Below are 18,149 nucleotides of genomic sequence, written 5' to 3'. Positions count from 1 at the left end.
GGGGCCATCACACCAAGTAAGTATGCAATTAAATAAATAAGCCCAAGTAATTAACTACTTACACTAGTTAATTAAAAATGATTAATATTAATTAATCATGAATGTAAATAATATTCGAAAATATTATTCGTGTAAAGTAGGTGTGTCAAAAAGACAAATCGGGCATGTAAAGTTAAATACGGTAACAAGTAACACGTATAAGAAAACGTTTATTAAAACGCAAGCATTAATAATAAATTATTAATAATTAAACGTTGGAAAATCCAGGGTCGTTACACTTATCCCAACCTATTGCAGCCATCTCCCAAAACCGCCCATTTTTCCACATCTAATCAAAATACAAGTAATTACGCTCTTCACCTCCTTTTTGATTATGTATCATTTTGTTTTACACACTCATGAAAATTAGTTGATGCTCGCAGTTTCATGTTTGCCTGTCAATAATCTCTCTTGTTTCCTGTTTCCTTCTCCATAAGCACTGATCCCTATTCAAAATTGACTTTAAATAAGTTAAAATTGAATTACCATTACAATCAAACAACAAACCTCCACTATCAATACTACAACAAACACCACATAAATAGCAAATCAAAATCTAAACTAACAAATAAAAAAATACACTGTAACTTATACAATCAAACGGAAATTTTGTTAAATTAACTAAATCGAACATTAACTAAATATACTTTGAACTCGAAGACAAAGTTTGACTCATTGACCATTTTTGCAGTGGCAACATAAATACTTTACTAATACTTGAAAAATTCAAAATATACAAAGTCAATAAGCATATTACTGATCAATAAGAATATTACCGATAAAACTGTTATCGACCGAATTTAGAGTGAATATACATAAAGGCTACCCGTTTGAAATTCGTAACTGATCCAAACAGCGAAGAATTGTTATTGGCATTACATCGAACACAAGTACCTTATGTGCATCCATAAACCTTCAAAAACGTAATCAATTTAATAAATATACACAACAGAAAGAGATGATGATGATGATGATGATGATGATATTCAATTCAAATAAACAATATAACCTACAACAAAAAATACATAAACATAAAGTTGGAAATTTACAAAGTCATATCGAGTAATTTACCTTATGTGCATACATAAGCCTTCAAACAATACTTGCAGCAACCTTATTTGCAACATTCAGTCTTGATTAATTTTAGAAGAGATTACTCTAATTTTTTTAAGGTATTGGAAAAAAAATAAAACAAAATTCCATAAACTGAATGAACAATCTGTAGAAAAGAAAGAGTTGGCGAAAAAAGAGAGGCCCCTGCATTTTGCACTGGTGACTTGAAGAATCTGCGTAGCACAGGATTCAGTTCCCATCTCAACAACAAAAATATATTACGGTAATAAAAAATGCATACAAAATGAAGATTATAACATACTTGTTGCTGAACAGATCTAAAGAGTCAGAGAAAACAACTCTTGCATTATTTCTAGCCTGCAGTATCAAGAAATATAATATTAGAAGATGGACTTGCATTATATACATGTGAAGTGGGATCCCTGTTTAATAAAATTCAAAATCATACGGTCCTCTTAAGTCACAATTATAATAGTACCTGGACAACTGAAACCAATGAAATAGAATATCCATAAAGGAATGGTGGACTCGATAGCTTGGACTTAGGATTGGCAGAATATGCTGATGGAGAAGTTGAAAAAACCTTCCAAATCTTAAACGTGAGTTCAATACAAACATGGATTCACCTGAACAATCAATATTAATAAGATTGTTTTAATAAATAAAAAATCCAATCAAAAACCCTAATTTATTAATAAGATTTTTTTATACTTACATTGATTTTCAATATGCAAGCAGATGAAATCGTCATCAAACAATCATGTATTGAGCAAGGAATACGTCAGCTACATCGAAGGATTGAACCAAAAATTAAAGGCACTAAGTGATGCAAATATAAAGAAATCAATAATCAATAATCATTCATCAATAAATAGATATAGATACAATTAATAATCAAGAAATCAAATATAAAGTTTCATAGATACTTTCCTGAAACTTTTGGCAATCCGATTAGAGGCAAGAACTTAAGAAAAAAATAGGAAAAAGAAGAGATTGAAGATGAAGTGAGAACCCTAGATGAAAAAGGAGAAGTCGTATATTGAATATTTCAATTTTGGGCGGTGGCGTGAAGATTAAAGCAGGCATGGTTGTTTTTTGTGAGTCCCCAAAAAAAATAGCAGACCTTTCAGCCATATGTTTTTTTTTTTTTTTTTTGAAAGGTTTTTTAAATGTACAATTTTAAAAATAATTGTAAATTAAATTTAATAATGACATCATTCTAGTGTGATAATTTTTTTCCTTTTTTATTTTGATTTTTTTAAAAGCTTGAAAAAGACATTTTAATGACATCATGTTATTTGACTTTTATAAGTAAGTATAGATAGATAGATTCCATTCCAGTTGTTAAGAGCAAGGGGAGTGGTGTGCGTCACTTGCCCCGTCCCAGACCTCGTTCCACGTCGCCCCACTCCCCACCCCTTGTTCGATGTTGAGTCCCGGCCCGGTCAGTCGCCCAGGCGACGAACTTGGGTTCCAACTAAAAAAAAAAAATAAAAAAAATAAATACTCCAACGGATATAATTTGGACCGTTGCAATTTTTTTTTTTTTTTTTTCCTTTTTAATGCTATATATACACTACACATATACAAACACAAACACAAACTCAAACACAAAACATCCAATTTACTCAATATATACTCCCACAATCAAATCCAAATTCTATCCTCAAAATAATAATATTTTTTTTTTAAAATGGGTAGTTCCGACGAAGAAAGTTTGGTTAACGCAATGAAAAGTATATTTGCCTATCGAAATAACGTGGTAATACGTAGAGAGGTCGAGGAACAAAATGAGGCTCAAAGCTCAAGACGAAAACGTCGCTACATTTATCGTGATCGTGTAGAAGCGCACAATCGTTTGATGAAAGATTATTTTGTTCAAGATCCGAAGTATCCCCCTGAATATTTCAAACGGCGCTATCGAATGTCACAAAGTCTTCTTGAAAAAATAATCGAAGGTATACTTTCTTACTCTACTCGTCCCAATGCACCAAAGTGGTTTACTTATTTTCAACAACGTCCCGATGCACGTGGTGTTCTCGAAGTATCTACTATTTTAAAGTCACTTCTGCCATTCGTCAACTAGCATACGGTGATTCACCGGATCTATTTGACGAATATTTACAAATGTCAGAGAGAACATCACGTGAGTCTTTGCAATATTTTACAAGATGTATTATAGACTTGTATGGTAATGTATATATGAGAGAACCGACCGAGGACGATATACGTCGGTTGTATCATAAACATGAAGAACTTCACGGCTTTCCTGGAATGCTTGGAAGCATTGATTGTATGCATTGGGCTTGGGGTAAATGTCCAAATGCATGGAAAGGGCATTTCACCCGAGGCGATCACGGTTACCCCACAATCATGTTGGAAGCCGTTGCATCGTATGACAATTGGATTTGGCATGCATATTTTGGAATGGCCGGTTCGAACAATGACTTGAATGTCCTTAATGCATCTCCATTGTTTGATAGTTTACTAACTGACACGGCTCCTCAAGTTCCATACGAAATTGGGGACGTTGATTTTGATCGAGGCTACTATCTTGCCGATGGGATTTACCCTTCGTGGGCTTCTTTCGTTAAGGGATTCTCAAGTGTTGTTGACGCAAAAAGGAAATACTTTACAAAGAAACAATCTGCAGCTCGTAAAGACGTTGAGAGGACATTTGGAATTTTGCAAGGTCGTTGGGGTATTTTAAGACAACCAGCTAGGGCATATAGTGTAAACGCAATCAAAAGAATCATGTATGCTTGCATCATATTGCACAACATGATAATTGAAGACAATGGTTTTAACATCGCTGAAAATAAATCTTACTACTTGCCTGTCAACAACCTACAAGGATCAACTTGGTACGAAAGGTGTGATGTATATGCCGAGAAGACAAAAGAGCTGCGTGACAAAGACGAGCATGAGTATCTTCGACATACTCTAGTTTCGCATCTATGGCATAATCGCGATGACCAAGTTGTTAACGAATTGTAACTTTTTAATCGCGATAACGTATTGTTTTTTTTTTAAATTTTTAGGAAATGTAATGTTTTTTTTTTTTTTTTAGGAAATGTAATGTTTTTTATTTTATTTTAATGGAAGTTATTTTATTTTTTGTTAATTTTTATAATTATATTTATTTATGTTATATTTAAAATCATAAAAAAAATAATAAAAATATAAACTGACATGTTTAACTGACATAGGTCACCACTCCTTACTTTTTCTGACTCAGCAAGTCAGGCCTGAGATGCCAAGTAACCTCAGTCACCACTCCCAGTGCTCTAAGGAAAGCAAAATGGGCTTTTTTGTGGCGACTGCCAAAAGTATCAATCGCAATAATGTTGTGGGATACCATCACACGTTACTTTTTATTTCCATACCATGATTTTTATAACATTACATGATATTTGTTGGAGTATTTATAAAGTTCATTACGTTACCTAATATAGACTAACAAGCGTGATATGGAAATTATAACGAGGCATTATACATTAGGAAACTTTTTTAATATAGAGCACTCTCTATAAGCTATTAATTAAATAATATATGATACTCATTGTCACGGACTTATCTCGATAAGCTCACGTGCGGTACTTAGTCTCTACTAAGTCAGCCTTACTCGGACCTTATAACGATTCAAGTAACCAAAAGAGAAAATATTATAGAACAAGTGGAATTGAAGAAAATACTTAAATTGCTTGAGAATGCTTTACAAGAGAGAATGTTTGAGATTTGAGGTGTGGTGTGCCAAATGAGACCACCCCTATTTATACTACTCCTAACACAAAATGGATGGCTAAAATTAATCTAAATCAATGGTTAGGATCTAAGTACTAGAAACTTCAAGTATATACATGGAGATAGATATTTCCATGAACATTTCATACCATTCCATGGAAGAACTCATGGGAAAGTTCTAGGGAGCTTCCATGATGTTCTTGGGCCTTCCATGAGGTTCTTGGGTTAAAACTCTTAATTGGGTCATAATCTTAGTGGGTTGGGCCACAAACTTGTTGGGTTGTGACATTCTCCCCCACCTAAGCTCGCGACGTCCTCGTCGTGTGATCCTCGTGATACTTCTTGATTTTGTCTGTGAACTGCCACAATAAGTCTTCGGCTTCCCAGCTTGCTTCACTATCGGGTAAGTTACGCCACTTAACTAGGTATTCTCTATAGCTCGGTACACCTCGCCTCCGTACCGTTCGATGCAACAAGATATCTTCCACTTCACGATCGAACGAAGTCGCAACTGCCATTGGTGCTCGTTTGGAAACTCCTCGCTCTGGGTCTTCCTCGTCCCCATGATAAGGTTTTAGAAAACTTACGTGGAAGACTGGATGAATCTTTAACTTGGGCGGTAGTTGAACTCGATAAGATACGTTCCCAACACGTCCAATTACCGGGAATGGGCCTTCATATCTCCGGATCAATCCTTTGTGCACCTTCCTAAATGTTTTGAATTGTTGAGGTAAGAGCTTCACCATCACTTGGTCCCCAACTTTGAACTCAACATGTCGTCTTTTCTCATCCGCCCATTTCTTCATTTTCTTGGCTGCCTTATCTAGTGATGCTCGCGCCAAATCGGCTTGTTCATGCCACTCCTTCATCGTTCTATAAGCGGCTGGGCTGCTTCCGTCATATGAAGCGGCCAAAGCATTCGGGGTCAAAGGTTGGCGTCCTGTCACCAACTCAAAAGGACTCTTCCCCGTGGACTCACTCCTTTGCATGTTATAAGAGAACTGAGCAATATCAAGGAGCTTAGCCCAATCATGTTGATTTGCACTTACATAGTGTCGAAGATAGAGCTCCAATAGTGCATTCACCCTTTCCGTCTGTCAGTCTGTTTGGGGATGAAAACTCGTGGAGAAATTCAAGTCTGTCCCCATGATCTTGAACAACTCCGTCCAAAAACGCCCTGTGAACCTCGGATCTCGATCACTTACTATCACATGCGGTATCCCCCAATACTTCACCACATTCTTGAAAAATAGTTTTGCGGTTTCATCCGCGGTAACTTCGGATGATGCGGCTATGTAACAACCCAAACCGTAACCGACCAATCACGACGAAATTTCAAACAAAAAAAAATTTTGTTGTTCCAGGCCATCGGCGCGCCGCGCCAAAGGGGCCGCGCGCCGCGCCAAACCCCTGCTGTTACCGGAAAGTTTAAACGCGAAAAAGATGAACGTGTTCCCGGCATATTTAACCAAAACGCTTTTAACCATACATTCATATATGTAAAACTAGCACATAACTAAGGTTTGAACAAGTTTTACAAGGTGGGGCCCACACGTGCCCAAAACGCCACGAAGTTAAAATACAATGTTTATTACGAATTAAAGTTTCGACCACAAAAAGTTTAATTGCCAAACGACACAACGAGCATGGTGTTTGGGGTTAAACTACCCAAGTCTCGGTCAAACTCCAAGCCATAACCCAAAAGTGTTTCCTAATCATCGAAGCGGGAAACTCAATCCAAGGTAATGCCCTTACCCTTATCCACACACGAACCTATAAAAAGGTAAACAACGAGAGGGTAAGCAAAGCTTAGTGAGCACAATAATTATACATACACATATATAATCTACTTACTCGCATCACTTACACAACATCATATTCGAGTTTAACAATTCATCAAGCATGCTACATTAATAAGCATATACCAATAATTCACAATCCCACAAGTAACTAATAGTACAATAGCATACGATTCATAAATTAATACTTCCAATACATAATTCACATAACCTTGGTTAACCAATTCGAACACGGGAAGCGGTACTTACAAGACCGTTAGAGTTCATAACGTCCACTAGTGTTACTTACACACCGCGTAATCACTAGTCCCCGGGTGATGTCTTAAACACCGCGACTAACTCACCCTTACAACAATGTGGCGTCTTAAACACCGCGACGAATCCACACTTCATTCAATACAATGAGTGGTGTCTTAATCACCGCGACACTTCCACTCCCATGACATTGTGGTGTCTTAAACACCGCGACAATACCACAAGTCAATCATACCATGAGTAGTGTCTTAAACACCGCGACAATGCTACTCGTTACTTAGAATGTGGTGTCTTAAACACCGCGACAATACCACATTCGTGCAACACAAATAAATACATTATATACACATACGCATAATTATTCCACTCACCTTATGCCTTCGGTGATTATTAAACCAAGCTTGAATTCCAAGGTAACGTACCTATTTCACAAGCATAATTAATCAATCAACTTGGTCTAATCTCATAACACACACCATCCTAGGTCATCTTGACCCATTTTGACAACTAACCCTAAATTGGGTCGTTTTCACCAAAAACCCTAACACTTGGCACTCATGGCCTTCACGCACATTAGAACACTAGTTTTTAGCACCAAACACTAATATTGACCCATCTTGGTCCATTTTGACCCATTTGACTCGATAAAAGTCAACACACCCATTTTGGGTCATTTATGCCCAAATCACACCCATTTACACTTCCTCAAGGTGTTCTAACAAATTACTAGCCAATTAGGGTTTCATAACAACAATTTATACATTTAAAACCCTAGCTTACACATAATTGAGTCTACATGACCCAAATTACCCAAGAACACCCAATTTACTTAAAATGGGTCTTAATGTTCATCTTTAACACAAACCCTAACCCATACACAAAATCAAATTAAGAAAAGAAAGTTAAGGCATACCACAACTATCAAAATGTAGCAAATGACGAGATGCACAACTTTAAAGCTTGCGATTAAACCCGAAACGAGCTTCTTCTCCTTCAAAGTGAGCTTTCTCACTCTACAATCACTCTCTCTCTAAACTTGAATTGAAAGGGATAAGGTTGGTGAGTTTTTGAGTAAATGATACTCTAACATCTGATCCCAAGCATTAAATCCGGCCTCCAATTGATTTTACCAAAATACCCTCCAAATATCTAATTTAAAAGAATGGAGAATCTGTCCCAGTCAGATGGCGCGGCGCGCCACCTAGCAGCGCGGCGCGCAACCCTGCCAGTTCAGCTTCTTTTGTCTTCTTAATATATACAATAAAACCCCGTTTCAAATATCGTTCAATACACTTATATACACATATGTACATTACAATTATTCGGGTCTTACAACTCTCCCCCACTCATTCGGATTGCGTCCTCGCAATCCAAGCCGCATGACAAGCAGGAAGATAGACTAACACGAACTCTTCGGGTTCCCATGTAAACTCGGAACCCTTATTCCGTCACCATTGTACTTTGTAGGTCCTAACCTCCTTATGTCTCAATCGTTTGACCTTCTCATCAAGTATGGCAATCGGCTCTTCAATATACTCCAACTTATTGTTTAGTTCGATCTCATCTAAAGGCATCCATGAGGAATCGTCCGCAAGACACTTACGGAGGTGAGAAACATGAAACGTATTATGGATCCCCGCAAGCTCTTCGGGCAATTCCAATCGATATGCAACTTCACCAACACGAGCCAAAACTTTAAACGGCCCAATATACCGAGGACCTAACTTTTCCCGTTTTCGAAATCGAATAATACCCTTCCATGGCGAAACCTTAAGCATGACCATGTCGCCCTCTTGGAATTCGATCGTCCGTATACGTTTATCGGCATACGACTTTTGCCTATCTTGAGCCTTTTTCAAATGCTCCCGGATAATATCAATCTTGTTATTCGTCTCTAGAATCAAATCGGTACTCCCGATTTCCCTTTGTCCCACTTCTCCCCAACAAATGGGAGTTCGACACCTTCGACCATAAAGCATCTCGTACGGTGGCATCCCGATACTAGTATGAAAACTATTATTGTACGAAAATTCCACCAAAGGTAGATGCTCATCCCAACTACCACCGAAATCGATAATGCACGCCCGTAACATATCTTCCAAAGTTTGGTTCGTACGTTCAGTTTGACCGTCCGTTTGAGGATGATACGCCGTGCTCAACTTTAATTGTGTACCCATATCTTCGTGAAACTTTTCCCAAAATCGAGATGTAAAACGGGTATCTCGATCCGAAATAATAGATATAGGAACGCCATGTCGCGAGACCACTTCCTTGATAAACAACTTAGCCAAGGCCTCCGACGATATTGCTTCTTTAATAGGAAGAAACAAAGCGCTTTTCGTCAACCGGTCCACGATCACCCAAATCGAATCATATTGAGTTCTCGCCGTCTTAGGTAATTTAGTGATGAAATCCATGGTAATGTGCTCCCATTTCCATTTCGGGATCTCTAACGGTTGCAACTTACCATACGGCTTTTGATGCTCGGCTTTAACTTGCAAACAAGTAACACATCTTTCAACGTATTTTACAACATCGCGTTTCATGCCCGGCCACCAATAATCTTTCTTCAAGTCATGATACATTTTCGTCGCGCCTGGATGAATGGAATATTTCGACTTATGTGCTTCATCGAGTAACACCCGTCGGTAATCACCCGCCTTAGGCACCCACACCCTTCCTTGAAACGACAATAAACCCCGCGGGCCCATTGTAATGAACTCCGATTGGCCCACAATTCGTTCCGCGTGCTTATCGTGAACATAAGCCTCTATTTGGTCTTCACCCATCTTTTCAAGAAAGTCATTAGTGATAATCAAACGTAACGATGCTACACGTATCGCCGGATGTTGAGTCTTCCGACTTAACGCATCCGCGACCACATTCGCCCTTCCCGGATGGTAAAGTATCTCACAATCAAAATCCTTCACCACATCCATCCATCTACGTTGACGATAATTCAAATCTCTTTGAGTAAAAAGATGCTTCAAATTCTTATGATCCGAATATATCGTACACTTGACACCATACAAGTAATGGCGCCAAATTTTCAACGCATGCACAACCGCCGCCATTTCAAGATCATGAGTCGGGTACCTCGTTTCGTGTTCCTTTAATTGCCGAGAGGCATAAGCAATGACTTTACCCCTTTGCATAAGAACGCACCCGAGCCCATTTAAGGAAGCATCACAATAAACCACCATGTCTTCGACGCCTTCCGGTAACACTAACACCGGAGCTTGACACAACTTCTCTTTCAATAATTGAAAAGCAATTTCTTGCTCGTTTTCCCAATTGAACTTAGCACTCTTCCTCGTCAACTTTGTTAATGGAGAAGCAATCTTAGAAAAGTCTTGGATAAACCGACGATAATAACCGGCCAATCCGAGAAAACTTCGGATCTCCGTGGGCGTAGTCGGTCGTCCCCAACTCTTCACCGTCTCAATCTTCCCCGGATCCACTTGGATACCGCTTTCGTTCACAATGTGACCAAGGAATTGAACCTCCCTTAGCCAAAATTCACATTTAGAGGACTTTGCATACAACTTCTCTTTTCTTAGCGTCTTCAAAACTTCACGCAAGTGGCGTTCATGTTCGTGCATACTTTTCGAGTAGACTAGTATGTCGTCAATGAACACAATAACCGACTTGTCCAACATAGGTTGGCACACCCGGTTCATAAGATCCATGAATGCCGCCGGTGCATTCGTAAGACCGAAGGGCATAACTACAAATTCATAATGCCCGTAACGCGTTCGGAAAGCCGTTTTCTCAATATCTTCCTCACGGACCCGCATTTGGTGATAGCCGGACCGTAGGTCGATCTTAGAGAAATACGTTGCGCCTTGAAGTTGATCAAACAAATCGTCGATCCTAGGTAGTGGATAACGATTCTTGATCGTCACTTTATTCAACTCACGGTAATCGATGCACATACGCATACTACCGTCTTTCTTCTTCACAAATAAGACCGGAGCGCCCCATGGCAAAGCACTCGGTCGGATAAAACCCTTCTCGAGCAATTCTTGAATTTGATTCAATAACTCTTGCATCTCCGTTGGTGCTAAACGATAAGGAGTTTTAGCAATGGGGGTAGCCCCCGGAACCAACTCGATGCGAAATTCGACTTGTCTTTCCGCCGGGACACCCGGTAACTCATCCGGAAAGACATCTCCAAACTCATTAACTACCGGAATTTCACGAATTGGTGGTGGCTCATTACGAGTGTCGACAACATGAGCAAGGAAAGCCATACCACCGGTAACAACGTGACGTCGTGCCCGAGCAAAAGTGCATATCGGCACCGATCTCCTTCGTTTGTCACCATGAATAATCATCTCTCCCCCACTTGGGGTCTTTACACGAATAAACTTGTCGTGGCATGCAATATCGGCTCTATAACGATCGAGCCAATCCATACCAACGACAACATCAAAATCACCCAAAGTCATCGGAATAAGATCAATTTCGAAACTTTCGGCGCCAAACACAACATTGCAACTTTTACACACATCAACCACTAGCGCCGTCTTGCCATCCGCTATTTCAACTTCTACCGGACGACTCAACTTTACTAGCGGTTTATTTAACTTAGGCACAAATCTTGGAGATACGAAAGACAAATTAGCACCACTATCAAAAAGTATCCGAGCCGGATTAGAATTAACCATGAAAGTACCTGAAACGACTTCATTGGATTGTTTAGCTTCTTCATTAGACATCAAGTAGTTACGACCCCTAGCCGTACCCGCTGCCTTCTCTAACCGCTTAGCATTATCATTACGCAACTTGGGACACTCGGGTTTCTTGTGTCCCTCCTTCCCACAATTGTAGCAAGTGAATTTTGTAGTAGAAGATGGTTTGGTACAATCACGAGCCATATGCCCCCTTCGCCCACAATTATGACAAGTATAGGGGAAATCTCCCGAGGCACCTTTCTTCACACTCCCCACACTCTCGGTTGGGCCTTTCTTTGACTTCTTGCTTGAAAAATTTGAGTGACTCGAACCTTCATACTTTCTCTTCCTCAACACAATCGCTTCAAACCCTTTCGCCATATTAAACAACTCATCGAAGCTCTTCACCACGTTTACGCTAATCTTTTCTTGATAACTATCATTCAAGGTTCGATAGAAATCTTCTTTCAACATTTTATCATTCCCGACATACTCCGGGCAAAATTGCGTCTTGGACAAGAACACGGATTTGAGAGTGTTCAAGTCCATCGACCCTTGCCTCAAGGTACGTAGCTCGTCCTTAAGTCTTGTAAGATCGGCCGAAGTTCGGTACTCATCGAAGAACTCCGCTTTAAATTCCTCCCAAGTGAAGTCCATACATTGTTCTTCACCATAGAGTTGGATCTTAGCATCCCACCACAATTTCGCGTCACCCCTTAACATGCTACAACCATACCTAGTCTTCTTGTCGGGTGGACACTCACAAGTACGGAAGGCCCCCTCCATATCGGAGATGAATCGGGCACTCTTGAGTGGGTCCCGATCGCCCTCAAAAGTAGGAGGTTGAGCATCCCTAAAGTTCTTGAAGAAAAAGTCACGCCTTCCCCCATTTTCTTCTTGAAGAGCAATCTTAATTTGCTCCTTAACCAAAGTGACGACTTGTTCGTCAATCGTCTCGAGAAACATCTTCTTAACATCTTCGCGAAACTCCGCCTTTTGGCGTTGAAAGATGGCCTCAACCTTGGCCGTGAACTCGGGGTCCTCGCTCGTGCCCCCATTATCGGTGTCGTGTCCGTTTCTCATCTTCATTCTATAAAACGGAAAAGATTAAACAATGAAACTAAAGACATGACACATATATACATATACACCATACCACTCCATCTCGCTCGACAATCGTCGTACATCGCTTGTTTGACACGATTTGCACCCGTAGTAAGGGTAGCTAATCATTACTACGCGAGCACGTCGCGTTAACTCGCTAGTACAACGTTCATTTCGCTCGATGATTGCTATACAACACAAACAATAACGCATGATTAGTTCATATAAACCTATGCGCTAACCAAGACCCGGTCCGACCCAAAGTCCTACAAGTCCGCACAATGCACACACAAAAGTCTAAGTCTAGGCGCCTATCTCAAGTCACCTAAATCCCTTAGACCATGCTCTGATACCACTTGTAACAACCCAAACCGTAACCGACCAATCACGACGAAATTTCAAACAAAAAAAAATTTTGTTGTTCCAGGCCATCGGCGCGCCGCGCCAAAGGGGCCGCGCGCCGCGCCAAACCCCTGCTGTTACCGGAAAGTTTAAACGCGAAAAAGATGAACGTGTTCCCGGCATATTTAACCAAAACGCTTTTAACCATACATTCATATATGTAAAACTAGCACATAACTAAGGTTTGAACAAGTTTTACAAGGTGGGGCCCACACGTGCCCAAAACGCCACGAAGTTAAAATACAATGTTTATTACGAATTAAAGTTTCGACCACAAAAAGTTTAATTGCCAAACGACACAACGAGCATGGTGTTTGGGGTTAAACTACCCAAGTCTCGGTCAAACTCCAAGCCATAACCCAAAAGTGCTTCCTAATCATCGAAGCGGGAAACTCAATCCAAGGTAATGCCCTTACCCTTATCCACACACGAACCTATAAAAAGGTAAACAACGAGAGGGTAAGCAAAGCTTAGTGAGCACAATAATTATACATACACATATATAATCTACTTACTCGCATCACTTACACAACATCATATTCGAGTTTAACAATTCATCAAGCATGCTACATTAATAAGCATATACCAATAATTCACAATCCCACAAGTAACTAATAGTACAATAGCATACGATTCATAAATTAATACTTCCAATACATAATTCACATAACCTTGGTTAACCAATTCGAACACGGGAAGCGGTACTTACAAGACCGTTGGAGTTCATAACGTCCACTAGTGTTACTTACACACCGCGTAATCACTAGTCCCCGGGTGATGTCTTAAACACCGCGACTAACTCACCCTTACAACAATGTGGCGTCTTAAACACCGCGACGAATCCACACTTCATTCAATACAATGAGTGGTGTCTTAATCACCGCGACACTTCCACTCCCATGACATTGTGGTGTCTTAAACACCGCGACAATACCACAAGTCAATCATACCATGAGTAGTGTCTTAAACACCGCGACAATGCTACTCGTTACTTAGAATGTGGTGTCTTAAACACCGCGACAATACCACATTCGTGCAACACAAATAAATACATTATATACACATACGCATAATTATTCCACTCACCTTATGCCTTCGGTGATTATTAAACCAAGCTTGAATTCCAAGGTAACGTACCTATTTCACAAGCATAATTAATCAATCAACTTGGTCTAATCTCATAACACACACCATCCTAGGTCATCTTGACCCATTTTGACAACTAACCCTAAATTGGGTCGTTTTCACCAAAAACCCTAACACTTGGCACTCATGGCCTTCACGCACATTAGAACACTAGTTTTTAGCACCAAACACTAATATTGACCCATCTTGGTCCATTTTGACCCATTTGACTCGATAAAAGTCAACACACCCATTTTGGGTCATTTATGCCCAAATCACACCCATTTACACTTCCTCAAGGTGTTCTAACAAATTACTAGCCAATTAGGGTTTCATAACAACAATTTATACATTTAAAACCCTAGCTTACACATAATTGAGTCTACATGACCCAAATTACCCAAGAACACCCAATTTACTTAAAATGGGTCTTAATGTTCATCTTTAACACAAACCCTAACCCATACACAAAATCAAATTAAGAAAAGAAAGTTAAGGCATACCACAACTATCAAAATGTAGCAAATGACGAGATGCACAACTTTAAAGCTTGCGATTAAACCCGAAACGAGCTTCTTCTCCTTCAAAGTGAGCTTTCTCACTCTACAATCACTCTCTCTCTAAACTTGAATTGAAAGGGATAAGGTTGGTGAGTTTTTGAGTAAATGATACTCTAACATCTGATCCCAAGCATTAAATCCGGCCTCCAATTGATTTTACCAAAATACCCTCCAAATATCTAATTTAAAAGAATGGAGAATCTGTCCCAGTCAGATGGCGCGGCGCGCCACCTAGCCGCGCGGCGCGCAACCCTGCCAGTTCAGCTTCTTTTGTCTTCTTAATATATACAATAAAACCCCGTTTCAAATATCGTTCAATACACTTATATACACATATGTACATTACAATTATTCGGGTCTTACAGGCTATGAAGGTACCATACTTAGAAAACCGGTCTACCACGACTATAATACTCCCACACCCTTCCGACTTGGGTAAGCAAGTAATGAAGTCCATGGAAACACTCTCCCATGGTCCTTTCGGTGTAGGTAGCGGCTGTAATAGTCCTCCTGGTTGGCGTTGCTCTATCTTGTCTTGTTGGCATATTAGGCATGTCCGCACGTACGTCTCTACGTCGTCTTCCATCCTTGGCCAATAATAAGTGCCTTCTACTAATGCCAGCGTCCTCTTGATACCTGGATGACCAGCCCACTTTGAATCATGACACTCCTTCAAGATTGTCCGTCTAAGATCACCCCACTTAGGCACATATAACCGGTCTCCTTTGGTGAATAATAGATCACCTTTGAGCCAAAACCTTCGCGTTTTCCCATCTCGAGCCAATCCAACAAGGTTTTTGGCTATAGGATCATGCTCTAATCCCTCCTTTATACGATCTTGAAGGAAGAATTGTGGTTTTGTGATCGCTGCAAACTCCGCCTTACGACTTAGGGCATCAGCTACCACATTGGCTTTCCCAGGCTTATACTCCAACACATAGTCAAATTCAGCTAAGAAGTCTTGCCAACGAGCTTGTTTGGGACTCAACTTCTTTTGGGTTTGAAAATAACTCGTTGCCACATTATCCGTCTTGATCACGAACCTTGATCCCAAAAGATAATGCCTCCATGTCCTCAAACAATGAATAATCGCTGTCATCTCTTTCTCTTGCACAGTGTACTTCCTTTCCGCCTCGTTAAGCTTTCGACTTTCGAACGCGATTGGGTGACCTTCTTGCATTAAAACTCCTCCAATAGCAAAGTCCGATGCGTCTGTGTGTAACTCGAACGGAATGGTCACATCCGGAAGTCTCAACACCGGTTCTTCCATGACAGCTCCTTTCAACTCCTCGAATGCTGCTTGACATTTCTCATCCCACAACCAAGCTTTATTCTTCTTTAACAATTCTGTCAATGGAGCCGCTTTCGCCGAGTATCCCTTGATAAAACGACGATAGTAGTTTACTAAACCAAGGAAAGATCGTAAATCAGTCACCTTCGTTGGTGCCTCCCACTCTTGAATTGCCTTGACCTTAGCCCCATCCATGAGTAACTTCCCATTTTTAATTCTATGTCCAAGAAAATCCACCTCCTCTAATCCGAATGAACATTTCTCTAGCTTCACATACAACTCGTTGTCCCTTAGTACTTGAAATACTTGCTTCAAGTGCCTCACATGATCTTGCATGGTGTCGCTATACACGACTATGTCATCCAAGTACACCACGACAAACTTGTCGAGGAACGGGTGGAATAATTTGTTCATCAAAGTACAAAATGTGGCAGGGGCATTGGTTAAACCAAAGGGCATGACTAGGAATTCATAAGCGCCATACCTCATCACGCATGTGGTCTTAGCCTCATCTCCTTCGGCAATTCGGACTTGATAATATCCCGATCTCAAGTCTAACTTGGAGAAGTATCTCGCCTTCCCAAGTTGATCGAACAAATCAGCAATAAGTGGGATTGGGTATTTGTTCTTGATAGTTACCTTGTTGAGTGCCCGGTAATCTATACACATCCGCAAGGACCCATCCTTCTTTCTTTGAAATAGCACCGGAGCACCATACGGGGATTTTGACGGTCGGATGTATCCCGCATCCAGCAACTCCTTGAGTTGTCTTCGCAACTCCTCTAACTCGGGTGGTGGCATTCGGTATGGGGCTTTGGAAGGTGGTTTTGATCCCGGCTCCAACTCGATCGCATGGTCAACCTCCCTTCTAGGTGGTAACTTCTTTGGTAACTCCTTGGGCATGACATCCTTGAACTCATCAAGGACCTTCTCAATTTCCTTGGGTACCTCTAGTTTTCCCTTATCTTCAACCGTCTCTTGCTTTGCTACCGCTAAATAGCATGTCTCATTCTTGTTGTACCCCTTCTTGAATTGCATGGCCGAAAGTGACTTGGATGCACTCTTGCTTCCACGTTCAGTTGACACCATACAAGTCTTCTCACCATCCAAGATACACAGTGAATTAGCAAACGGCATAGGGAAACCGCGTACCTTATCTAGGAACTCCATCCCAAGTACCAACTTGAAGTCGTCCATAGGCACGACCGAGAGATCAATCATTCCTTCCCATTCTCCAATCTTCACATATACGTCTTTAGCCACCCCACTAATCGGTCTGGCACTCGTGTTCACCGTCTTCATCATGCCACTCTCTTTTGTTTCCTTAAGTCCTATCCTTTTGGCTTCATCGGTGGAGATAAAGTTATGAGTTGCTCCCGTATCCACCAAAGCTCGTACCCGATCTCCACAAATGTTAATATCTACGAATTGGAGTCCTTTAGCCACTACCTTGGGTATATCCGTCTTGGCCTTGATTGCGTTGAGGATATGCATTGATCCTATGCACCGCTCCTCATCCTGACAACCCGCCTTTTGAGCTTCCATAGCATGAAGGCTAGCTTTCTTCGGACAATCTCGGGCTCTATGCGGTCCATCACATATGAAACATCCATCATTCTTGTAAGAAGTTTTTATGCTCTTGTTATTCCCGGTTGGTGGCTTACGTGTATTATCATTCCTTGATTGGGTGGGCTTATCTCCCCCACCTTTCTCATGGCTCACCTTCTTATCTTTTGACTTGAACGAATCTTTCCTATTAGCATGGTCGACTAGTGCCTACGCTTGAGCAATTGCGGTGGCAAGGTCTTGGACTCCTCGTCTCTCCAACTCCGTTTTAGCCCAAGGTTGCAAACCATCGAGAAAATAGAAGAGAAGAATATCATCGGGAATATCTGGGACCTCCAGGCTAAGGTTCGTGAATTCTTTAATATACTCCCGAATCGTCCCGGAATGATGTAATTTACGTAGACGACTCATCGCATCCTTTTGAGCATTCTTGGGGTAGAATTGATTCTTAAGTTCGGTAAGGAAATCATCCCAAGTATCAATAGTAACCGTACCTTTCTCGATATCTCCATAT

At 40.6% G+C, this 18,149-nt stretch overlaps 1 protein-coding gene across 1 annotated transcript; it reads left to right on the top strand.

Moving 5' to 3' along the window:
* The first annotated feature begins 3,315 nt into the window (after window positions 1–3,315).
* LOC139868744 (uncharacterized) lies at window positions 3,316–4,110 on the top strand. Its single transcript, XM_071857083.1, has one exon. The coding sequence runs from the start codon at window positions 3,316–3,318 to the stop codon at window positions 4,108–4,110; it is 795 nt and encodes a 264-aa protein (XP_071713184.1).
* Window positions 4,111–18,149: the final 14,039 nt, after the last annotated feature.

Source organism: Rutidosis leptorrhynchoides, chromosome 9, assembly GCF_046630445.1.
Source record: "Rutidosis leptorrhynchoides isolate AG116_Rl617_1_P2 chromosome 9, CSIRO_AGI_Rlap_v1, whole genome shotgun sequence".
In the NCBI taxonomy this organism is placed as follows: Eukaryota; Viridiplantae; Streptophyta; class Magnoliopsida; order Asterales; family Asteraceae; genus Rutidosis; species Rutidosis leptorrhynchoides.
Note: the sequence above shows the minus strand (reverse complement) of the source record. Positions and strands in the feature narration are given on the sequence as shown.

Bases quoted from the DNA above. Each gene is read 5' to 3' on its own strand.
- LOC139868744 (XM_071857083.1), top strand. From the start codon at position 3,316: ATGAGAGAACCGACCGAGGACGATATACGTCGGTTGTATCATAAACAT.